The following is a 24,866-nucleotide window of genomic DNA, read 5'->3' as shown; positions in this document are numbered from 1 at the left end:
GCTCCGCCGATCTGCGCATGCCCAGAGCCGGGAGACACAAAACTCTTCTCCGGCCCCGGGAGAGGCTCCAACGGCCCCGCACGAGCCAGGCAGAGCCGCAGCGCCCCGCGCGTATTCGCAGCCGGGCCCAGCCCCCCCGCCCGACGTCACGTCCGGTCCAGAGAGAGTCCGGAACTACATCTCCCAGCCTGCCCCAGGGGCGCTTCCGTCCTAGTTAGCTCAGGTGAGGGAAGGTTTCAGTAGCTGTTACTGCGCATGCTCCGTTCGATCCCCGTTCGTCTCCCCACAGGCGTAAAGTTACTTCCGCTGCTGTCCCCGTGTGATCCAGGAGCGCGGGCTGAGCGGGGCGGGGCCGGCAGCGGCAGGAGGGGCCCGGAGCGGGGCTGTGGAGAACCCCGCCCCCAACGGAGGGGCAGCACCGCCTACCAACGCCGCGCGCGCTGCGTTCCAACGGCCCTAACTGCCGCAACCGTCACGTGTCTCGTTCTCTCGGCCCGGCGCCGCACGGGATCCGTCACTTCCGGGGGGAGCTCCGGGCCCGCGGGAGAGCCGGTGAGAGCCGAGTGCGGGAGGCCCGGCCCTGCCCCGCCCCGAGACCCCCGCCCTGGGCCAGGCCGGAAGCTGGGGTGAGGCGGAGGGTCCCGGTGCGGCCTCCTTAGCGATCGGGGGGAGGCGGGTTGAGCTCTCTGTGGGGGGCCGGAAAAGTCCTGGCGGAGAAAAGTGACTGTGTGTGTGTGTGTGTGTGTGTGTCTCTGTGTGTTGCACTTGCCCATCCCCCACTGCTGCCCCCCTCCCTGCTCCAGGGACCTTCCCCCTCCCCGGCCCCCTTCAAACTGCCCCCCCCGGCTCCCTGCGGCCCGTGTGGGGGGGGGGAGGGGAACCGTCACTGTCTGTGTGTGTTGGACAGTCACATAAACTCCCTTCACACTGCCCCTCCCCCTCCCCTCATTTCATAGCCACAGAAACTCCCCCCCCACCCCCCGCATCCCCGTCTGGGGCTTTGTCTCTCCTGTTACCAAATGTGCAGTTACGAAATGCGGAGTTTGTGACCCATTTTCTGCACGACTCTTATAGAAGGATATAAAAATCCTAAATCCCCCCCCCCGCCACTTTCTCTCTCTTTCTCTAATTCTACTTAAATTGTGCCCTGTCTCTCAAATGATAAAACACAAACAACATCTCAGATTTACCCCTTTGCTCTGATTCTTCAGCGTGACTAGACATTTATTGCAAATCTTGTCTCTTTTCTTTCTGTTCATTTATCAAATACTGATGGGAAATACACTCAGATTTTACTTCTGATCAACAACTGACATGTGCTGTGGAGTGTAGGTTTTTTTGGGGGGTGGGGGGAGAGAGGGATTGTTCTTATTCCTGATTTGCCTGACATTATGTTGTGGTGGTGATTTTTCTGTATGTAGTGTTTTTATACCTATATATTGCATAGTATCCTAGACATGTAGGGCTACTCAGGATCTCAAGCTGTCATCAAGTCCAGCTCTCTCTGCTGAGGCAGGACCCAGTATATGTAGATTATCTCTGACAGAGGTTTGTCCTACCTGTTCTTAAAAACTTCCAGGGAAAGAGACTCCAGCAACTAGGGATTTATCCAGTGAAGTAGGTGACTTTGAGCCAGACACTTAAAGATCCTTGTGCCTTAGTTTCCACACTGGCCACAGGAGGTTACTAGTATCAGGGGTGCATCCGAAGAAGTGAGGTTTTTACCCACGAAAGCTTATGCCCGAATAAATCTGTTAGTCTTTAAGGTGCCACCAGACTCCTTGTTGTTTTTTTTAGGAGGTTACTAGTACTCCCTCCCCAGACTCCTGGGTGCAGCCAGGGATAATTTAGTGATTTATGGGAATTAGAAGAGGAAAATTCATTAAGAAGGATGATATTTGTGTGTTTATTATTAAATCCCCAGACACCCACCAATCCCCGTCCTTCTTCCGATGAGCTATAAATAGCTATGATCCTATAGTGAGTTTCTGCCTCTCCCCACTTTCTATAGCAGCGCTTTTAAGAACAGGCCAGGGAAACATGGAAATACTTTGAACCAAATTCCAGAAGCCGCTGAGCATGCACAAGTTAAAATGAAAACAAGGTTCTGTCTCTCCAAGGACCTGGCCCCTAGTTCAAAATTATAGACACTCCCCAGAAATCTGAAATGGCCACTTCATAACTGATAGAATGTTATTGATTTATTGACTTCTGGGAATTACCAGTAAAAGAAAGAACCCAGTGAAGTTGATACCATGAGGGAAAGATCTCATGTGTCTTTACAAATTGGTATAATCTAATCTGGAACTTTATACAGTAAAATGCCTTATTCATAGCCCTATGGTGATTGCCTGTATCCTGTAGGGACCTTAATTCTGCACAGTCCCAGCTGCTTCTGTCCTCCACCATACCCCCAAACCTTTTCACCTCTCCAACTATCAGCTGTCAGTTTTCCCTTGCTGCTACCCCTTCCTGACTGGCAGAGAAACTCTAAGCTCTAGCCCCTTCTCTTTGCCTCTGAAAGTTGCCTTTCCCAGGGCTTTGCTGCCTGTGTGATTGGCAGATAGGGATGGGGAGCCATCACTTTCTGCGTATTGACTGAACTAGTCCCTGACACCTTCATTTATGCAGCGGTACATTTATTGTAATTATTTATCTTTTAAAAAAAGCAAAAACATCAAAGATCAGGTCTGCAGCCTACAAACCCTCCGTGTCCTTAAACAGCAGTATGTTGGGCCCTGCCAGAGTATCAAGTTCAGCAAAATTCAAACCTCCAAAAACTAGGAAATAGAGAACTAATGTGCACGCCAATGCAACCTTAATTCTGCCCCCTAGAGGTGGCAACTGCCACTGGGCATTATCTGCCAGCACTCCAGCTGCACTCACTGTGTTAGGTGTAGCTTCACTGAAAGGTAGAGGCGTTAGTTGGAGCAACTTAGTGGAGGTGTGATTGTGATATAAGAAGATCTGGGTCTGAGTCCCCCATGTGTGCGATGAAAGGAAAAAGGGGCATGTGTACCTTGAGCTTCCAGTCTGTATTTGCACTGAGCTGTGCATGTTGTCAGATGGAAATGGGACTGTTTGCCATGGGAATGGTCAGCAGTGAGATGGGATGCGAGAGCAGTCTGTGTGCTTAACGATGGGTAAGTGAATGTAGAACGTTAGCTGGAACTTCTGTGAGTAAGGATGAAAGAGTTGTAAAAAGGGGTGAAGAGGTGTTCAGTTGAAAAGTGTGCGGCTGTTTCTGGGGAGCAGCCCAGTATCTGAGTTTAGAACAGGTGTCAGTAGCTCCTGTACAGCACAGCTCACCTAAAACCAAATTCCAACTGAGCAAAGATAAAGTGCTTTATTGTGTGCCCTGGTTGACATTTTCCCTAGTACTTGGAAGGCTCATTGACGTGGGTCAGAATTAGGATTACATTGGTGTGTACCTTATCTCTGCATTTCCCGATTATTACAAGTTTGAGTTTTGCTGATCTCTCTTCTGGAGGGGCACCAGACAGCTCCAGGCAACCTTAAATCCTGTGTTCATAAAGTTTTTTGTAAGTGAATTTCCTAGCTTTTTGCACAGAGCGATGTTGGCGGGAGGAGGTAGCAGCCCTATAGGCAGTTGTAGGTCTCACACAAGTTTGCAATCGGAGGCACGGAGAAGTGCAAGGACTTACCCAAGGTCGCCCAACAGGTCTGTGGCAAAGCCAGGTATAGTCCCAGTCCAGTGCTCTCTCCACGTAGGTGCTGGGTGATTGTGAAGTGTTGCTCCCCTCTCCTGTACTTTTTTCATTACGGTGGAATATGAATAATGGTCATGCCTTCAAATGTTTCTCTCCTTCCCCACCTCCTCCTTCTGCTACCATTTCCAGCTCGGCCTCCCCTTCTTTCAAGTGTTTGTCATGGGCAGTTGGTAATAGAGCCACCGAGAGAAATCTCTCACATGGTCTGTGCCCCAGCTGGGCCTTCTACTCCTAGTCTAGCCATGTCCTAGCTCTGCCCCTCCTCCAAACACGCCCCCTCCCCGATACACTGTGGCCTGCCCCTCCACCCCATACATGTGTAACATGTACCTTTAAAATATTCATATTTTGGATTTCAGATAGTTAAATTTGTTACCTTCTGCTCCCTGTCATAAGTTTCATTTGTTTGGTGGTGCTCTGATGGTTTTCCATTGACAGTTTGGGAGGGAGAAGGCTGGTCACTTGAGCGTTGCGTTACCTTGCATGCTGACTAGTGAGAAGTGACGACTCCCTCTTGGGTGGATGGTCCGATCCCGGGGCCCGTTACCTCTCGGTGATTGATTTTTCCATTCCAAGTTCATAAAGTAGATTTTCAATATAAATGCTTTGTTCCTTACATATGACCCCTATGTTGATCTCTCGGTCTTTGAGTCTTGACCACCTATGAGCTTTCTGTAGACACCTCACATGACCATCCTCCGAGAGATGTGTTTGGTGTGATAGGTTTGTCAGGTCTCAGGTGAGAGCTGCTGGCAAAGACCAAGTGACCCTTTGCCAAGGGGTCTGTGTGTCACTGTCTGACCCCCGTAGGCCAGGGAGAGGACGACTTTCTGCCAGTGGTCTTCAGGACGGGTCTTGAATTCACTGCAGTGCCCCATGTCCCCTCTCCATTTCCCTTCTCTGTGTGCTGTCTGGGACGCTGCTCCACTTCCTGCTCCACAGGCCACCCCGTATCTACTCCATGTGCCAGGCTGCTGGCAGCCCCCAGTGAGAGGCCATCCAGCCCATCAACCTGGTGCCCAACTGCTGGGCCTCCACTCAGTGAAGGCCAGAGCCCTGAATGCTGCCAGCCCTCTGTTTGGGGCTGGAGATGCTCCACAGACTGTTCCCTTCCCAGGGTTGCCCCAGTCTGAATAGAGTAGGTCTCTCCTGTTAACTCCGGCTCCAGTCCTGGCATGGGTTGCAGGTGTGGAGGAGCTGGGCCAGTCCAGACTAAAGCAGTTTAACCCCCTTCTGTGCCAGCGTGGGGTTTATATAGCCCTTCACAGGCACCCAGGCCCAGGGAATGGCCCCCTATCAACCCCATGCCTAATGTGGTGGGGCAACCCACTGGCAGCGTTGCCTTTGAGGGTGCTGCTCCCTCCTACTCCCACTCCCTCCCCTCCCCCTTTACTGCCACCACAGTGCCTGTTACCTTGACTTCCTGAGGGGTGTGTTTTCTTATCTCTTTCCCACCCCCACCCCACCCCGGATCCGTTGTGAACCCTCTGTCACTCACCTCTGTCTCAGGAGACAAGGCGGGTCATGGGGTGCGGGTGATGCTATGCTGGAGATCCATCATCACTCCAGGAGTGGCAGCCTTGAGCTTCCTTGAAGGTTGCCGGGATGCTGACGTGAACTGGGGCTTGACTGAGTCCATGGACCATTTGGCCCACACTGTGTCACTGTAAAGCCTGCTCCGCATTGCTGCCAATTGTTGCTGGTGGTGTTGTGCCCGTAAGTCTCTGTAACGCTGTCTTCAGTGACTTGAGGGCATGAGCACCAGCCTCAGGCAGACTGGTAAGTAGCAGGGAACAAACCCCAAATTGGTTGTGAGGTCTATATGTAGATTTCACCAACCAAGTATCCAGTGTAACAGCATTAATGTGGAATCACAGACAGTTCTCTTGTGTCATCCCATATATCTCACCACACAGGTGAGCTCACCTTTGTGACAGATGGTCCCTTACTCCAGGGGTTCTCAACCTTTTTCTTTCTGAGGCCCCCCCCCAACATACTATAAAAACTCCATGGCCCATGTGGGCCACAATACTGCCTTTCTGCATCCAAAAGCCAGGGCTGGCGTTAGGGTGTAGCAAGCAGGGAAACTGCCTGGGGCCCCATGCCACAGGGGCACCCACAAAGCTACATTGCTTAGGCTTTGGCTTTAGCTCCTAGTGTTGGGGCTCAGGGGCCCTGGACTTCAGCCCCATGCGCTAGGACTTCAGTTTTCTGCCCTGGGCCTCAGCAAGTCTAATGCTGGCCTTGCTTGGCAGCCCCTGATAACTGCTCGTGGCCCCACAGGGGGCTCCACACCCCTGGTTGAGAACCACTGCCTTACACCACGAATCACAGCAATGTTCAGGTAACTGCCAGTCCCAAAGGATCAGTCACTTCATTAGGTCAATTGAATCTTAGATCTCCCACAAAGACAACAGTCCTGTCATAACCTGTATTGAGATTTATTTAAAAAAAAATGAGAATAGTTTATAAACTTAAAGCAGATGGAGACGAGTTACAGTCTTAAATATCAAAAGGCAATGGAAGCTTAATAAGCAAGCTCTACATATTCTTTAGGACTAATCCAGGATAAGGAGCTGAGAATCTCTTCCTTATGCCTAGAAACTTTGCCCCCCCAGAATCCAAGCAGCGTACACATAATCAGTTCCTTCAGCATGGGGTTTTTTATCCTCTTTTTGCCATGTGCTCTGAGCTGCAAACTCAGCCAATGAGAGATCAAGAGGACAACAACAGTCTTGTGTCTTCTTTAATGTCCCATAATAGTCTATCTAGTGTTGATGGACCTTTCCTGCCAGGCAGGGTGTAATGCATTCTGTTGCCAATCAGCACTTCCCCTAGGTAAAGTCTCTCCCCTGTCTGGTGATTTAAATAGCCACAGAGGCTCACAATGCAACTAGCCCAGGCAACAACTCAGTAAAGCATTCAATAAAGTCTAAACACATTCTTGTCATTATAATACTGTTTTAACACTACTAACACTGGTGTGTCAGACTGATTCCAGCTGTGCATTTGTCCATGTTCAATTAAGACATGGGGGACTTTTACAAGAGCTAACACCTCATCTGCCAGTGTCACAGGCAGGATGGGCAGGGATGGTGTCTCTAGCTTCTGTTTGTCAGAAGCTGGGAATGGGCGACAGGGGATGGATCACTTGATGATTCCCTGTTCTCTTCATTCCCTCTGAAGCACCTGGCATTGGCCACAGAGCTAGATGGACCATTGGTCTGATGCAGTGGGCCATTCTTATGTTCACAGGTTCTATGAGGAGTATCTACTCATCTGGACTCGCTGGGGAGCCACAGAAAGAAATGAGGTGTGCTGAGACAAGGAGGCCCAGTCTCAGAGTCCCCAGGGTCACGCTTGCGAAAAGCTAAAACTAGGCCCAGCCCATGAAAGGGGCACTCCCAGGAGAGACTGTATAAAGGCTGGAGCATCAAACAACTTAATAAACCTGAGACAGCTGCCTTGGGACAATGACTGGGAGAATCCCCCAAAGTGACTCCTTTGATTCTGCTCTTCTCTGGCCTTTGGTTCATAGAATCATAGAACTGGAAGAGACCTCGAGAGGTCATCTACTCCTGTCCCCTCACTCAAGGCAGGACTAAGTATTATCTAGATAATCCCTGTGAGGTGTTTGTCCAGCCTGCTCTTAAAAATCCCCAATGATGGAGATTCCACAACCTCCCTAGGCAATTTATTCCAGTGCTTAACCACTCTGACAGGAAGTTTTTCCTAATGTCGGACCTAAACCTCCCTTTCTGCAATTTAAGCCCATTGCTTTTTGTGCTATCTTCAGAGGATAAGAAGAACAATTTTTCTCCCTCCTCCTTCTAACAACCTTTTATGTACTTGAAAACTGTGATCATGTCCCTTCTCAGTCTTCTCTTCTCCAGACTCAACGAACACAATTTTTTGAATCTTCCCTCATAGGTCATGTTTTCTATACCTTCAATCATTTTTGTTGCTCTTCTCTGGACTTTCTCCAATTTGTCCACATCTTTTCTGAAATATGGCGCCCAGAACTGGAAACACTGCTCCAGTTGAGCCTAATCAACACGGAGGAGTGCAGAAGAATTACTTCTCGTGTCTTGCTTACAATAATCCTGCTAATACATACCAGAATGATGTTTGCTTTTTTTGCAACAGTGTAACTCTGTTGACTCGTATTTAGCTTGTGATCCACTGTGACACCCCCCCCCCCCCGATTCCTTTCCACAGTACTCCTTCCTAGGCAGTCATTTCCCATTTTGTATGTGTGCAACTGCTTGTTCCTTCCTAAGTGAAGTAATTTGGATTTGTCCTTATTGAATTTCATCCTATATACTTCAGACCATTTCTCCAGTTTGTTCAGATCATTTTGAATTTTAATCCTATTCTCCAAAGCACTTCCAACTCCTCCCAGCTTGGTATCCTCCGCAAACTTGATAAGTGTGTCGTGGAAAAAGTCACCCACGCATTGATTTTAGTTCACAGACTCAAGCCTGAGGCACTTTATTGCAATACATACCAACGCGTTGGGGCGACAGGCAGAAAACTGTCAAACCTAGCAGCAGCCTGCAAGCTGCTTTAGTCCATCAAACCGCAAGTATAGTACAAATAATACGTCATTTATGTGAAAATAAGAGTAGCGGTCTGTCCCTTTTTCCCGGTAGCTTTCTCATTATTTACGAGAATTGGGTGTGTATTGGGTGGGGGGGGTTCTTGGTGGTTTTGACATGGATGGTACTTGACACCAGCGGGGGTGTTGTTTTTCATCAGGGTACATATTGTTTTCCCGGGGGGTCTGGGGGTTTATTACAGGATGCCCAAAGATGATATATGATTGGCTGGTGGCAGGTAGCTGGAGGAGCTGGCCTTTACTAGAAGCAATTTCTTCATATAAGCCGTTACTATGTTTCATCAGCAAGCAGTTATGTTTTTTTATCTATAACCGGTTATCATGTTGCTAAGGCCTTTCGCATGGCTTCCTCCCCTCCCTCCTCTGGTCATAGCCCATGACCGTATTTGGCAGAGAATTGCACAGCTTAGCTGTGTTCAGGTTCTGGCCTGTACTGTTTTATGTAAAGGCCGTCTGTACAGTCAGCTTTTGTCACTGGGCCTGAATTTGGGCCTTTGGTGTTACTGTGGCTGTCATTAAAAAGGCTACCTAGCTCTTTTTCCCCACAATTTCCCTCCTCTGATGCCATGTAGGCATCATTATCGTAATTTGCTAAAGCGGCTATAGGGTAGTATTTAGACTTGGTGGAAAAGGGGGATTAGCGGACACGAGACTGGAGGTACTGATGGATTTGACACTAAGGTGGCTTATTTCTGGGTCTTAGGGGGAATACAGTGTGGTTTCAGGGATATCTATGTGGAAAAGAAGGGCTTGGGGTGGAGGTTGAACCTGTAGCTGGGGTAAACGACATATCTTGCAGAGACAGCAGAGGGAGGCGATTAATAAACAGCAACAGATCGTGAGAATTATTCCAGTTAGGTTTTTAAGATTGAGGAAGTGAAGAGGCTGGGCGTGGCTTGGGTGATTTCTTTAGAGGCAAAATACAAAACGTCATGGGAAGTACATAGGGTACCCACTCGATAGGGGGCCTGAAATGCTTTGGCCTCTTCGTTGTATTCGATCTCTATTACATGTACCTGGTCTTGGAGGTGCGATAGGTTGGAGAGGAGGGAAAGTAGAAAAGTTAAATTTAAGAAGCGGTTTGGGAGAGGGAAGTTCAATCAAAGGTAAGAGGGACGGCTGGGTGGAGGGATACAGAGATTTGGGGATTAGCAAGCCATGTGATAAATCGGCTACCCAGAGCAGTGGTTAAATTAAGGTGAAAAGGAAGAGGGGTGTGGGGATTGGATGGCAGGGCGCAACCATCCCTTTTCCCAAACAGGGCTTCTCCTCCTGGGGCCTTGCCTACTGCTTCTCCTTCCCAACAAACTGTATCAAAGATGTTCAGCAATTCCCCAAGGTGTAACTTACGGAGACAAAATAATTGTGGGGGTTCCAAGGGCCATAAGGACCACAAGGTTCCGATTCCCACCCAGACGTGTTGAGCAGTGAAACCATGGGGAGTGGTGATAAAACGGCTAGGTCCGTGGGGTGGCTTGACTTCCCATACCTGCCGGCTGATAACCCAGTCCCATAGACAGCCCGCCCAGGGTCCCGGCAACAGTAAGTGCGCTGGGGCCTATGTGCCATTGACAGGCCCCGAGGCCTGGAAGGAGCATTTTGAGGAGTCTCAGGCCCACCCTGACAACGCCCACGTATGCCTCCATTTCCATAGCTCGGGTGGCACTCCTGCAGTAGCTTTAAGGGCTTTGGGCCATTGCTGACTCAGGACATCGCTCTGCATTTCTGCTAAGAAACCATTAAAGAAATCCTGCATTTGTCTGCAAGCTGAATCCCATCCGGTGTTTTTCCCTATTAAAACGAGGGTGTTTATTAATTTTGTTAAGAGGGTTTGGGTTGTGGTTCCCAGTCCTGACAGGGCATGGAGGATTTTTATATTTGAGAGGCTGCTGGTTAACCCTGCCTCAATGAGGAGGCCTGATGCCCTTTCCAAATTCCCCAGGCGTTGTTCATGGTCCTGGGCCTTGTCTATCGTCCAGATAGCAGCTGCTCTAGTTAGACCATGCAAGGCCCCTTTCAGCAAGCCTCTTTTTCGCCGAAAATTTTCCCACTGCAGAAGCTGGGCTAATCGAATGGCCGCTCCTTGGGTACAATTGGGGTATAGGGTAATTATTTGGAAGGCGGAAATGGGAAATGACAAGGTGATGGTTCCCATAGTTGCATTTAGCACCATCCACCGTCGGTAGCGGGAATTCTGTTGGTTGGGTGGGCTGTACCACATTTGGTGGTCCGAGACTCGAATTTCTCTGAGGCCGTGATTAGACAGATGTGTGTGGGAAGGATATGAAGGGGAGTAGTTGGGGAATGGAGATTGTAACGATGGGCTAGGAGGCAGTCGTGTAGAGTAGGGGTCCCCCTCCTGTAGGTGAAAGTAAACTTAGGGTGACAACCAGAATAAGTGGTAGGAATACCAAAAAGCAGGTAACTGATTACAAAACATTGCATGGAAGTTCCCGTACCAAACGACAGTTCACAGGTGCAAGCTGTTGCTAATATGTCAATCTCTGCATGGGAGTTTTCCTCCAGAGCCTCAAAGTTGGTATCGGTAAGGGAAAAGGGGAAGGATGCCTTGGTGACAGTTTTGTTTTTACGCCACTTGATAGTGTGGCCATATAGATAGCCGTTAGGTCCTGTTGAGAACAGGCCGGGACAAAATTTCCCAAGTGAAAAGGGGCCTTCCGGCCTTGGGCAGTCGGAAGCATTTACAAAAGTATCTTGGGACCTGGCTTGGGAAGTGCCCACGGGGCTTAGAGGGGAAGGGGTGACAGTCTGACTGGTAACTGACTTGCCTACTCAGTTGGGGAGTGCAGTGCACCAGGAAGGAACCTGGGGGTAGCGGCAAGGGGCTTCCCCTGGGAGAAATCCTAGGTAATAGCGAGCCCCACATTCCCAAGAAGTCATACCACATGTCCCTCCTTGCCAGGTAATAATACTTCTTCGCTGGTTGTTATACCAATAAAAACTAGCAGGATCTTATTAAAGGGGACAAGATAAAGATGCCACATTTATTATGATAACAATTTTATTTATGACCAATAACTAATATCTTAATCCTTATACACACACATTATACCTAATACCTATAGAGAGAGAGACACACACACACACATCCATCAGATGTTCTGCAGCTGCTGCATAGTTACCAGTCCTGCTTGAGTCTGTGGCTTGAGTTTGCAGCTTGGGTTCGTAGCTTGTGGCGGCTGACTGGCCAGGAAAGCCGGGCACAAGGACGAGCTGGGTCTCTGTTGGGCATGCACCGATGCCCTTCCATGTTGGCAGCAGAATGTTACCCTCCTCCAAAGTATTCCAATTTACCCATCCTTTTTGTAGGCTTTAGTTTGAATCCAGAGTTTATAGGTCTTGCTGTGTCATGCTGCCTCTGGGTTGGTGATTGATCACCCGTCAATTGCAGATATGACTTTCAGCCTTGGACCAGGCTTTGATCTTCTTTCTATTGTACCTTTTCTTTTTAGGGTGGATTCTTTTTACTTTGTTAGGGCTTTTGTCTGCATCTTCAGCCGTTGGTGTTTGAACTTTATTTAATCAGGACAGGCTGGGGCTGGAGGTTGATTCCATTATCCATACATACCTCTGTCATAACTATAAAGAAAAGGGTGTAACAGCTGTCCTTTGTACAGTACTATAAAATCCCTCCTGGCCAGAAACTCCAAAATCCTTTTCCCTGTAAAGGGTTAAGAAGCTCAGGTAACCTGGCTGGCATCTGACCCAAAGGACCAATAAGGGGACAAGATACTTTCAAATCGAGGGGGGGGGAGAGGGGTGAAGGCTTTTGTTTGTGCTCTTTGTTTGGAAGTTTGTTCGCTCTTGGGACTGAGAGGGACCAGACATCAATCCAGGTTCTCCCCATCTTTCTAAACAAGTCTCTCATATTTCAAACGTGTAAGTAAAAAGCCAGGCAAGGCATCTTAGTTTTACTTTGTTTTCTCAACTTGTAAATGTACCTTTTACTAGAGTGTTTATCTCTGTTTGCTATACTTTAAACCTAAGGCTAGAGGGAGGTCCTCTGAGCTCTTTAAGTTTGATTACCCTGTAAAATTATTTTCCATACTAATTTTACAGAAATGATTTTTACCTTTTTCTTTAATTAAAAGCCTTCTTTTTAAGAACCTGATTGATTTTTTCCTTGTTTTTTAGATCCAAGGGGTTTGGATCTGTATTCACCAGAAAATTGGTGAAGGTCTCTCAAGGCTACCCAGGGAAGGAATGGGATGGTGGCAGCGGACCAAACCTAAGCTGGTAATTAAGCTTAGAAGTTTTCATGCAGGCCCCCATATTTGTACCCTAAAGTTCAAAGTGGGGATACAGCCTTGACATGGTGGCAGCGGTGGGATTCATTTAAAACCCAAAAGCCAGGAAGATTTTTTTTTTTTTTTCCTTCTAGCTGTTTGGAAAGCAGAGCTGAAGGTAGATGCATATCTTATCTCTCCTTGCCTGAAGGCAGAGGTGTTAAGTATTTTAACAAGGGCCTTTGTTAAGAGAAGGGTTCAATTAATAAGCAAACGACTGGTAAAAGGAATTTACAAGCTGAATTGTTTTTTTTCTTTTTACATCCTTGGGAGTAGCTAGTTAGAAAGTCTCTGTTAACTCAGTAGCAGCCTGAGCTAAGTGCATCCCAGTTTCAGTCAACTTCAGAGGGGTGTGACCCAGCACAAGAAAACAGAAAAATAACTACCAAAGAAGTAGCTAACAAAATAAAACTGGCCAAACTAGAAGCAGAAGAAAATGAAAAAAAAATCAGACTACTTCAAAATAAAAAACTCGAAAAAGAAGCCAAAAAGGAGGCCCATGAAAGAGAAGAGAAAGCCAAAGAGGAGGCCCACAAAAAAGAGATGGAGCTGAAAAAAGCCAAAGAGGAGGCCCACAAGAGAACTATGGAGCTGGAAAAAGCCAAAGAGGAGGCGAGAGAAAAAGAAAGGAAGCATGAACTGGAAGTAGCAAGGGCTAGGCAGGATGCACCAGCCCATCCTAGCAACGCCTCTCCAGGTACCACTTCCCATCCCAGAAAATTCCCCACCTACAAGGCAGGCAATAATACTAAGGCCTTCTTAGAAAATTTTGAAAGGGCCTGCCATGGATACAGCATCACTCCAAACCAGTACATGGTAGAGCTGAGGCCGCAGCTCAATGGACCCTTAGCAGAGGTGGCGGCTGAAATGCCTAAGGAACACATGAACAGTTATAAACTTTTTAAAAACAAGGCCAGACTCAGAATGGGGCTAACACCCAAGCATGCCCGTCGACGGTTCAGAGCCCTAAGGTGGAAACCCGATGTGTCATTTACCCGACATGCCTACCACATTGGAAAAAATTGGGATGCCTGGATATCAGGAGCAAATGTTAAATCTACGGAAAAGTTGCCGTTCCTAATGCAAATGAAGAAGTTTTTAGAGGGTGTTCCTGAGGAAATAGAAAGGTACATCCTAGATAGGAAGCCCAAAACTGTAACCGAGGCGGGAGAAATTGGAGCCAAATGGGTGGAGGTGGCAGAAAAGAAAAAAAATAGTAGCAGTTGGAGCGAATATCAGAAGGGGCAAGCTGAAACAAAACCTTATCACCGGGGGCAACCCATGGCCCTGCCCACATCCCAACGGAAAACCCAGGCGCCTTCTCACCCCACCACACCAGTCTCCACCAACCAACATCGCCCCGCTGATACCTTAGCAGGGCGATGTTTTAAATGTAATGAACTGGAACATATAAAGGCTCACTGCCCCAAAAACCCCAACCAATTACAGTTCATTACACCCCAATCACACCAAAGATCCCCAAACCCAGATGCCTCTCTCATACCCTCAGAGCAAAGGGAAACCTTGAAAGTGGGCGGAAAGAAGGTTATCGCTTGGAGGGACACTGGGGCACAAGTGTCACCTATCCACCAATCCCTAGTGGACCCCAAACTCACCAACCCGGAGGCTCCAGTAACAATTCAAACCTTCGTGTCACACTCTGTAACCTTGCCTACATCCAAGTTGCATGTCCAGTACAAGGGCTTGTCAGAAATGTGGACTTTTGCAGTCTGACAATTATCCCATCCCCATGCTACTGGGGGAAGACTTGGCCAACCATGTGAAGCTAGCCAAGAAGGTGGAAATAGCCTGGCTGCGGGTGACTAAGCAAGCTTGCACCCCCATCCCTGTTCCTGAGCCGTCCACAAGGGCCCCGTCTGTGTTACCGAAGACCCAAACAAAGGTGGTGGAACTAGATCCCCTGCCAACAACTGCAACAGCCGTAGTGGATCCAATCCCAGAGACCAAGCCAAAGCCAGTCCCAAAACTGGAACTGGCAACGCAACCAGCACCAGAACCATTGCCAGCACTGAGTCCAGCGCTTGCAAACCCGTCTACAACTCCAATGCCAGAGGGCACCAGCGAGCCTAAACTGGCAGAAGCAGCAGATAACCCTACCCAAGAGGCTCAGCCAGAGCCTAAAATACCACATAGTGCACCAGCGGACAGCGGTTCACAGTCAATGGAAACCGCCCCAGCACGTGCATCGCTTCCAGAGGGGCCAAGCCCCAGTCCACAGTCCAAGGAGGAACTGATGTCTCCAGCATCAAGGGAACAGTTCCAGGCTGAGCAGGAAGCAGATGACAGCCTTCAGAAAGCTTGGGCGGTGGCGCGGAGCACCCCACCACCTCTCAGCTCTTCTAACCGATCCCGGTTTGTTGTAGAACAAGGACTTTTATACAAGGAGACTCTTTCTGGTGGGCACCAGGAAGACTGGCATCCTCAAAGACAGTTGGTAGTTCCCACTAAGTATCGGGTAAAGCTCTTGAGCTTAGCCCATGATCATCCCAGTGGCCATTCTGGGGTGAACAGAACCAAAGACCGGTTGGGGAAGTTCTTCCACTGGGAGGGAATGGGCAAGGACATTGCTAATTATGTCTGGTCTTGTGAGGTGTGCCAACAAGTGGGAAAGCCCCAAGACCAGGTTAAAGCCCCTCTCCAGCCACTACCCATAATTGAGGTCCCATTTCAGCAAGTAGCTGTGGATATTCTGGGTCCTTTCCCAAAGAAGACACCCAGAGGAAAGCAGTACGTACTAACTTTCATGGATTTTGCTACCCGATGGCCAGAAGCAGTACCCTTAAGCAACACCAGGGCTAAAAGTGTGTGCCAGGCATTAACAGACATTTTTGCCAGGGTAGGTTGGCCCTCCGACATCCTTACAGATTTGGGAACTAATTTCCTGGCAGGGACCATGGAAAACCTGTGGGAAGCTCATGGGGTGAATCACTTGGTTGCCAACCCTTACCACCGTGAAACCTATGGCCTGGTGGAGAGGTTTAATGAAACTTTGGGGGCCATAATACGTAAATTCGTAAATGAACACTCCAATAATTGGAACCTAGTGTTGCAGCAGTTGCTTTTCGCCTACAGGGCTGTACCACATCCCAGTTTAGGGTTTTCACCATTTGAACTTGTGTATGGCCGCGAGGTTAAGGGGCCATTACAGTTGGTGAAGCAGCAATGGAAGGGGTTTACGCCTTCTCCAGGAACTGACATTCTAGACTTTGTAAGCAACCTACAAAGCACCCTCCGACACTCTTTAGCCCTTGCTAAAGAAAACCTAAAGAATGCTCAGAAAAAGCAAAAGGCCTGGTATAATAAACATTCCAGAGAATGGTCCTTCAAAGTAGAAGACCAAGTCATGGTCTTAAAGGCGCTCCAGGGCCATAAAATGAAAGCGTCATGGGAAAAACTATTCACGGTCCAGGAGCGCCTAGGAGCTGTTAACTGTCTCATAGCCTCCCCCACCTCCAACATAAAGCCTAAGGTATACCATGTTAATTCTCTTAAGCCCTTTTATTCCAGAGAATTAAACGTTTGCCAGTTTACAGCCCAGAAAACAAATAACGCGGAGTGGCCTGAAGGTGTCTACTACAAAGGAAAAAAAATGATGGCGTGGAAGAGGTAAACCTCTCCACGACCCTTGAACGTCTGCAGCAACAGCAAATCAAGGAGCTGTGCACAAGCTTTGCACCAATTTTCTCAGCGAATGGGCATACCACTCCATTAACACAGGTAATGCTCACCCAATTAGAACCCCACCCTACCGGGAGTCACCTCATGCCCAAATTGCTATACAAAGGGAGATCCAGAACATGCTACAGATGGGTATAATTCGCCCCTCTAATAGTGCATGGGCATCTCCAGTGGTTCTAGTTCCCAAACCAGATGGGGAAATACGCTTTTGCGTGGACTACCGTAAGCTAAATGCTGTAACTCGTCCTGACAACTATCCAATGCCACGCACAGATAAGCTATTGGAGAAATTGGGATATGCCCAATTCATCTCTACTTTAGACTTAACCAAGGGGTACTGGCAGGTACCACTAGATGAACCCACTAAGGAAAGGTCAGCCTTCGTCACCCAGGCAGGGGTGTATAAATTCAATGTACTCCCTTTCGGGTTGCAAAATGCACCCGCCACCTTCCAAAAACTTGTAGATGGTCTCCTAGCGGAATTAAAAAAATCTGCAGTTGCCTACCTCAATAATGTGGCCATTTTTTTTTTATTCATGGACAGAACACCTGGAGCACCTGAAAAAAGTCTTTGAGTGCATCCGACAGGCAGAACTAACTGTTAAGGCTAAAAAGTGTCAAATAGGCCAAAACAGAGTGACTTACCTGGGGCACCAGGTGGGTCAAGAAGCTATAAATCCCCTACAGGCCAAAGTGGACGCTGTCCAAAAGTGGCCGGTTCCAAAGTCAAAGAAACAGGTCCAATCCTTCTTAGGCTTGGCCGGATATTATAGGCGATTTGTACCCCACTACAGCCAAATCGCCGCCCTGCTAACAAACCTAACCAGAAAGAAACAGCCAGATGCAGTTCAGTGAACTGATAAGTGTCAAAAGGCCTTTCACCAGCTTAAGGCAACACTCATGTCTGACCCTGTGCTAAGGGCCCCAGACTTTAACAAACCGTTCCTAGTAACCACAAATGCGTCCGAGCGGGGCGTAGGAGCAGTTTTAATGCAGGAAGGACCGGATCAAAAATTCCATCCTGTTGTGTTTCTCAGCAAGAAACGGTCTGAGAGGGAAAGCCACTGGTCAATCAGCAAAAAAAAATGCTATGCCATATGTTTGGGGACGGCGTTTCCAACTACAAACAGACCATGCTGCGTTACAGTGGCTTCATACCGTCAGGGGGAATAACAAAAAACTTCTTCGGTGAAGCTTAGCTCTCCAAAATTTTAATTTTAAAATACAACACATTTCAGGGGCTTCTAACAAAGTGGCTGATGCACTCTCCCGGAAACGTTTCCCAGAATCAACTGGTTAAAAATTGGTCTTGGAATGTGAAACATATTGTTAGTTTTTATATAATCAGTAGTATGTCTAAAGGTACATGTGTCTTATTAACTCTGTTTTCTCCTAGAGCTCCAGGAAGAAATCACAGCCAGTGTGAAACCGGCTGTCCAACACTATCTGTGATTTGGGGGGCGTGTCATAACTATAAAGGGAAGGGTGTAACGGCTGTCCTGTGTACAGTACTATAAAATCCCTCCTGGCCAGAAACTCCAAAACCCTTTTCCCTGTAAAGGGTTAAGAAGCTCAGCTAACCTGGCTGGCATCTGACCCAAAGGACCAATAAGGGGACAAGATACTTTCAAATCTTGGGGGGGGAGGGGGGAAGGCTTTTGTTTGTGCTCTTTGTTTGGAAGTTTGTTCGCTCTTGGGACTGAGAGGGACCAGACATCAATCCAGGTTCTCCCCATCTTTCTAAACAAGTCTCTCATATTTCAAACTTGTAAGTAAAAAGCCAGGCAAGGCGTCTTAGTTTTACTTTGTTTTCTCAACTTGTAAATGTACCTTTTATTAGAGTGTTTATCTCTGTTTGCTATACTTTAAACCTAAGGCTAGAGGGAGGTCCTCTGAGCTCTTTAAGTTTGATTACCCTGTAAAGTTATTTTCCATACCAATTTTACAGAAATGATTTTTACCTTTTTCTTTAATTAAAAGCCTTCTTTTTAAGAACCTGATTGATTTTTCCTTGTTTTTTAGATCCAAGGGGGTTGGATCTGTATTCACCAGGAGTTGGTGGGAGAAAGAAGGGGGGGATGGTTAATTTCTCCTTGTTTTAGATCCAAGGGGTTTGGATCTGTATTCACCAGAAAACTGGTGAAGGTCTCTCAAGGCTACCCAGGGAAGGAAATTAGCTTTGGGATGGTGGCAGCGGACCAAACCTAAGCTGGAAGTGAAGCTTAGAAGTTTTCATGCAGGCCCCCATATTTGTACCCTAAAGTTCAAAGTGGGGATACAGCCTTGACAACCTCATTCACACATCTAAACTAATAAGATTACAGCAGGGTTTGCAAAAATGAAGGTTGCAGCAAGCCCTTACAAAATGGAGTAAGCGTTTTAAAATGGGGTGTGAATTACAATATGGCAAACAGTGAACAGAAGTTACAATATAGACAAGTGTAATAAATGGTGAACAGAAATTACAATACTGAAACAGTGCAAGTCTCAGGGTACATCTACACTACAGGGGGGAGTCGATTTAAGATACGCAAATTCAGCTACGTGAATAGCGTTGCTGAATTCGACGTATCGCAGCCGACTTACCCCGCTGTGAGGACGGCAGCAAAATCGACTTCTGCGGCTTTCTGTCGACGGCGCTTACTCCCACCTCCGCTGGTGGAGTAAGAGCGTCGATTGGGACGCGATAAATCGATCCCCGAGAGGTCTATTTCTACCCGCCGATTCAGGCGGGTAGTGTAGACCTAGCCTCAGTGATTTAAGCAGGAATTGGATTGATAGTGAAATTTACAAAGGCAGCTGACTGAACAACTGTGGCTCTTAACAAGCATCTTAACTGTTAATTAGCCAGTTATTGGGGTAACCGGTTTTATGAATGAATATTGTTTCATTCATAAAACTTTACTTATGAAGTTACATTAATAAAGTAAACAATTAAACAATTTTATTCATCAGTTCTACATTGTCCCCCTTTTGACCCTTCAATCCAAGGGTATTGAATGGGTCACAGTTTATGTAATTGTTTTAAGGCAGAACCAACATAACAGTTAGGATTACTAACAGGACAATGATGGGATGAAAAATTATATTTAGAACTGCTTTTACAACACTTTGCCCCTTTATTTATGATTATTACAGCAGTTGTTATTGTAGGGCATGGGTGATTTGTTGCAAACAAACCAAACAATCATAATTATAATAATTGGGAATACAATAAAACCATTACCATTACAATAATTGGGTACATTGACAAACAAGATGAGGCCCAAGTTTGATGCTGCAATAACCATCAAACAATAAAAGTCACTGAGGTCAGGACCTTCTTAAGCACACACAACAAAGAAGATTTTGTAGGAGTACCACAGTTGTCATGCAAGGTTAAGCTGATTTGGACTTAAACTAACATTTAGTTGCTAAAATGTTGCAGAATTTTTTATTTTTAACAGTTGTTTTTAAGAGGTTTCTGGGGACCTGAAAGATGGGGCCCTTCAATTATGGGCCAAGGTTTTGCAGGTTATGGGGGCCCAAGAACTACCCTTTAGGGCTTGGGGAAGTAGAACCAGAGTGCATAGAGGAAAATGTGGAATTAACAATACAAGCAAATGTAACCAACAATACAAATGTATTAATAACAAAAATTAACAACAAAATGACTATTAGAGAACCTAACAAAAAATAAACCTGATGCACTGGGGACCAAAGTCCTTTGGACACAAGGATTGATAAATTGGATGGATATGGGGGAAGTAGAGAGAGGAAAAGACATTTGCCCTGTCTAGTGTAGTATCCCCTATTTTCTGGACCCAATGCTAGCACAGGACACCGCTAGAGACAGACACAGATCATGCAACACAGAACACTGAACACAGACTTTGTCATGACACTATAACCGTGGTATTTTATAACTCTTCAGCTGGTATCAGCTCTCCTGATGTTCTGGTTCAGAGCCTGAAAGATAGAAGCTTGGAAACAAATTAGCACAGTGCTTCCACCATGGCAGAACCTGCTTGGTCTCTGCCACAGTGTGTTTTGTACTTGGGGCTGCACAAATGCTAATTAAGTGGTGCATTTCTTGTGAGTGTAAATCCTCCCTTTCTTTCAGTAAAAGGGCATTAATGCTCCATTTAGAAAAAAAAATGTTTTAAAATCTCCAGCCATTTTGCCATGGCCTGGAGATCTGAGGCAGAAGCAGGCACTGTTGTTAACTGTTTCAATGGCATTTTGGCCCCGGGAGGAGGAATTTACCCAAATATTCCCCTTTCCAATCTTCAGAGGGGTCCCAAAGGTCTGCCCCCTTCTGGGGTCTTAAATGTTTTTTCTCCTGATGTTACTGCTGCTGTAATATTTGAGTGCTGTTTTAATTCTCTGTACCCAACCTGTTTTCCAGTTTTTCTATTTGTTGCTTGTCTGGGCCCGATCCTGCTTTTTCCAATAAACAGTTCCTTTTTATGGGCACAAGCCTTGTTCCACTACCAATTTAGCAAGGAGGGTGGGCTTTTTAACTAGCCCCTACCCTTCCTGGTCCTGTTTCTTAAACATTTTCTTCAAAATTGTGAAATTGCCACAATATTACTTACAAAAAAACAAAACAAATAAACATAAACCACACTACACTGCCCAAAAGTCTATATCCTTCCCTTTGAGCCTTACTTACATCTCCTAAGATATCCTCCTCCATTTCTCTAAATTTACTGGGGCGGACTTCTTCCCTCCCCCCCCTTTTTAATTTGTCCCAGCGGGCCACTTGCTGCCTAGTATGGTAGGCTGGGCCAGGAGATATGCGCAGCATCTCAGGCAACTGGTCTGCCTGGTCGAAGATGCGGTGCATACATTTCTCCAATTCCCCAACCAGGGAACTTGGAGAGGATACTAAGGGGATTATAGATTCTGTGGGGGAAAAGGGAGCGGGCTGCTGTTCGCTCGCCTCGTCCTCATCCTCGAACCCCGCCCCCCATAGTGGGGAACTTGCTGTGGCTGCTCCCCCTCTGGTTGCCCCTGGGGTACCCGGGCTTGCCTAGGCAGTCTCCCATGATCCAAATAAAAATCTTTGGGGGTTATTTAAAGGGAGGGGGGACCGTCGGGGCCCGGGGAGCTGAGGGTATTTGTCTAACGGGGAACATAGGGGCAGGCAGGGAGTTAAGGGTTTAGATTGAACTTCCTTCAATTGTTTTTTTGCTTCTTCTAATTGGGCCTTAACCTTCTCATGGGAGTTATTTAGACTTCGTTGAATGGACTCTCAACGTCGCTTTTCCATTTCCCCATACCAATTAAAAAATGCATCCCACTGGGTTTGATTTGCCTTGTAAACTAATAAGGCGCCCCAAAGGTGCAAAATCTTTTTAAAATCAAAAGTCCCTTCCTCCAGGAACTGCAAACTTGTATTATCCCTTGTGTTCCAATTCCACTCCTTTAAAAATTTGCAGGTCAGGGGCCCATAGTTGGAATGCATATACGCGGCCGGAGTATTGTTTTCCGGTGCTGGGACCTGCTTGGCCTGTGAGGTTCCCATGGTCAGATGGCTTTGCCTCAACACTCCCTAAACGATCAAACAAGACAGTATTATGGTGATAAACCCTGTATTGCCTAACTGTTCAGTGAATATTATGGCGTTAAATCGGTTAAGCAGACCCAGCCGCTCATAAACAAGGAATGGCGTTTCTTTTCCCTTCACCCGGCCCCACCCCAAGCCCGACAGACTTGCAGTGCCTCTGTCATTGCCGGGCGTAGCGATCTGGCCAGAGATGGCACAATCAGAGTTCTCTCACTGAGGCACAGGTGAGCAGTTAAACAAGCAGAACCAGTCACTTGTAAACAAGGAGTGGATCTCCCCTTCTCCTCCCCCCTCCCCCCAGGGCTCTACATCAAGCACGGCAGACCTGTAGTGCCTCTGTTGGTACCAGATGCAGCACCCCAGCCGGGGATGACCCGAAAGGCCTGATTCACCTTAATTCTATATCCATATAGTGAATTAGATCTGGACAATGCAACCCTTCCCCTTTTTCCATGAGTGAGGGTTAAGTACTTAATGAAGCAATTTGCTAGAAAAAAAAACTTCCTGACTATTAAAAGCAATATTTCTCTAAATCCTAGCCACTAGAACACTGCGGTAAGCCTCGGTCTCTTTTCCAGGCGAGGCCAACTCCCCAAGCCTCCTTTTCCAGGCGAGGCCAACTCCTCAACATTCACACCAATGGGGAGGATTTATAAGGGAGGTCCTCACACACCCCACTTCCAGCAAAGAGCACCGGCCCATCTTTTAAAGGAACGGGGTAGGATACCCTATTGCCTCCGGTACGGTGGGCGATTTCCAGGGACTTCCCCTCTCTCCGAGCAAGGGGAGGGAGCCCATGGCTCCAAAAGGAAGATCTGCAAACTTCAAAAGGAAGATCTGGGGTAAGGTTTTGGTCGTAGGTCAACCACACAGAAGGGTCAGGAAAGGCGCAGTCCCTGCACACCCCTCCCCAGCAGAGAGCACCGGCCTGCCTTCAAGAGAACAGGATGGGTTACTCTACTGCCTAGGAGTACGTGGGCAGTTTCCCAGGGCCTCCCTGCTCTCCGAGCAAGGAGGGGCTCCTCAGCACTTCAAGGGAAACAGGGGTGGGATCACCTTACAGCCTACAATCACACAGCACATCTAATTCGGGACTTCATTACGGCATTCTGTCACACTGCCAGCCTATTGCTGGTGGGAACCCTGCCAACCCCTCTCGGCTGCTCCGGGACTCACTGGATGCCCAGCTTACTTCACAGTAGGGATCCAGGGATTCCTTGAATTTCTGCCCCACCCACTGTAGGATCCACCTTTTCCAGGGTCACCCAGCACCCGGTCAATCATCCTCTGGAGGGACCAGTCCCTGAAGGCCGAGCCACACGAAGCAGCTGACTAACACAAAGTAGGAAGCTATAAAAGCAAAGCACAGGAGCTTGGCGTACTCCTTGTTCTCGCCGGGTCTCATCACATAATAAACAAATTCCCTGTCCTCATGGGGTCCAAACGACTTCCCCGTTCTCATCGGGATCAGAAATCTTAATCTACACTTCCTCACGCTGTCCCTGCACAGCCCCTCCCTTAATAGGACAGTGAGCTATGCCCGAACGTAGGTAGAAAGCATCAAATGCTTCCCTGTCAGTTTGTCTATCCTTAGTCTCGGGCCTTTCCACCCGAGTTGCAGCAGCCACCCTGGAATCAGTGACGGTTTCCTTTATGTCCTGGGGAGACCACCCAGCCTATTCACCCTCTGTTCCTGCCTGAATAATCTGTCATCCGAAACTTGTTTTTATACTGGGTTGGCACTCTAAAAGTGTTTAACTGCCAAACGGATGTCCCAGTAATTTCACCGAGGCTGTCCCAAGGAAACCGTTGGGTCTAAGACCCTCGTGTACTCATAACACAAAACAGACAGTTCCCGACGCGCCCCCCAGGCTTATAGCCTAAGTAAACAATGATCGAGATAGCGCAGCATGATGCAAGAGATTAAACAGCAGCCTGCCAAGTAAGTGTGCCAGCAGAGCAAGCATCAGTCAATTGAGTCTGTTTTAGCAAAGTTCAGATCACAGCGTACCCGCCCCGAGCCAGAGCCTACAGGCAACTTCCCACCGAAGCCCAAATAGAGACAATGGTCTCTTACCTGGCACCTGGGGTCAGTGTGGAAGCGGCCTGCGGTCCTCCTGCCCAGAGAGATATCGAGTGATCCCGAACGAGTCCCCAAATTGTCGTGGAAAAAGTCACCCACGCATTGATTTTAGTTCACAGACTCAAGCCTGAGGCCACTTTATTGCAATAAGTACCAACGTGTTGGGGCGACAGTCCAAAAATTGTCACACCTAGCAGCAGCTCGCAGGCTGCTTTATTCCATCAAACCACAAGCATAGAACAAATAATACATCATTTATGCGAAAATAAGAGTAGGGGTCTGTCCCTTTTTCCCCGGTAGCTTCCTCATTATTTACGAGAATTGGGTGCCTATTGGGTGGGGGGTTTCTTGGTGGTTTTGACATGGATGGTACTTGGCACCAGCGGGGGTGTTGTTTTTTGTCAGGGTACATATTGTTTTCCCGGGGGGGTCTGGGGGTTTATTACAGGATGCCCAAAGATGATATATGATTGGCTGGTGGCTGGTAGCTGGAGGAGTTGGCCTTTACTAGAAGCAATTGCTTCATATAAGCCGTTACTATGTTTCATCAGCAAGCAGTTATCATGTTTTTTTATCTATAAGCGGTTATCACATTGCTAAGGCCTTTCGCATGACTTCCTCCCCTTCCTCCTCTGGTCATAGCCCATGACCGTATTTGGCAGAGAATTGCACAGCTTAGCTTTGTTCAGGTTCTGGCCTGTACTGTTTTATGTAAAGGCCATCTGTGCAGTCAGCTTTTGTCAGAGGGCCTGAATTTGGGCCTTCGGTTTTACTCTGGCTGTCATTAAAAAGGCTACCTAGTTCTTTTTCCCCACAAGTGTAACAGAGAGAGACTGCCACTGGGAGGGTTTCACCATGTATCAGAGGGTTACACCCT

General features: G+C 47.6%; 1 protein-coding gene across 10 annotated transcripts in view; it reads left to right on the top strand.

Moving 5' to 3' along the window:
• Nucleotides 1-268: 268 nt before the first annotated feature.
• Nucleotides 269-24,866, top strand: part of LOC128822986 (zinc finger protein 271-like) — a 54,879-nt gene continuing 30,281 nt past the window's right edge. For 2 of the 10 annotated variants that reach the window (XR_008441634.1, XM_054004935.1), the window contains exons 1-2: nt 269-552; nt 22,485-22,748. Coding sequence is in view for 5 of the 10 variants with exons in the window: in XM_054004935.1 (XP_053860910.1) it covers nt 22,546-22,748 (203 nt within the window). In the remaining 5 variants the exon portion in view is untranslated. Of the gene's footprint in view, nt 627-22,484; nt 22,749-24,866 lie in introns of those variants that run through there. The other 8 variants (XM_054004931.1, XM_054004928.1, XM_054004933.1 and 5 more) reach the window with 6 other exon arrangements.

Source organism: Malaclemys terrapin, chromosome 15 (assembly GCF_027887155.1).
Source record: "Malaclemys terrapin pileata isolate rMalTer1 chromosome 15, rMalTer1.hap1, whole genome shotgun sequence".
Classification (NCBI taxonomy): domain Eukaryota; kingdom Metazoa; phylum Chordata; order Testudines; family Emydidae; genus Malaclemys; species Malaclemys terrapin.
Note: the sequence above shows the minus strand (reverse complement) of the source record. Positions and strands in the feature narration are given on the sequence as shown.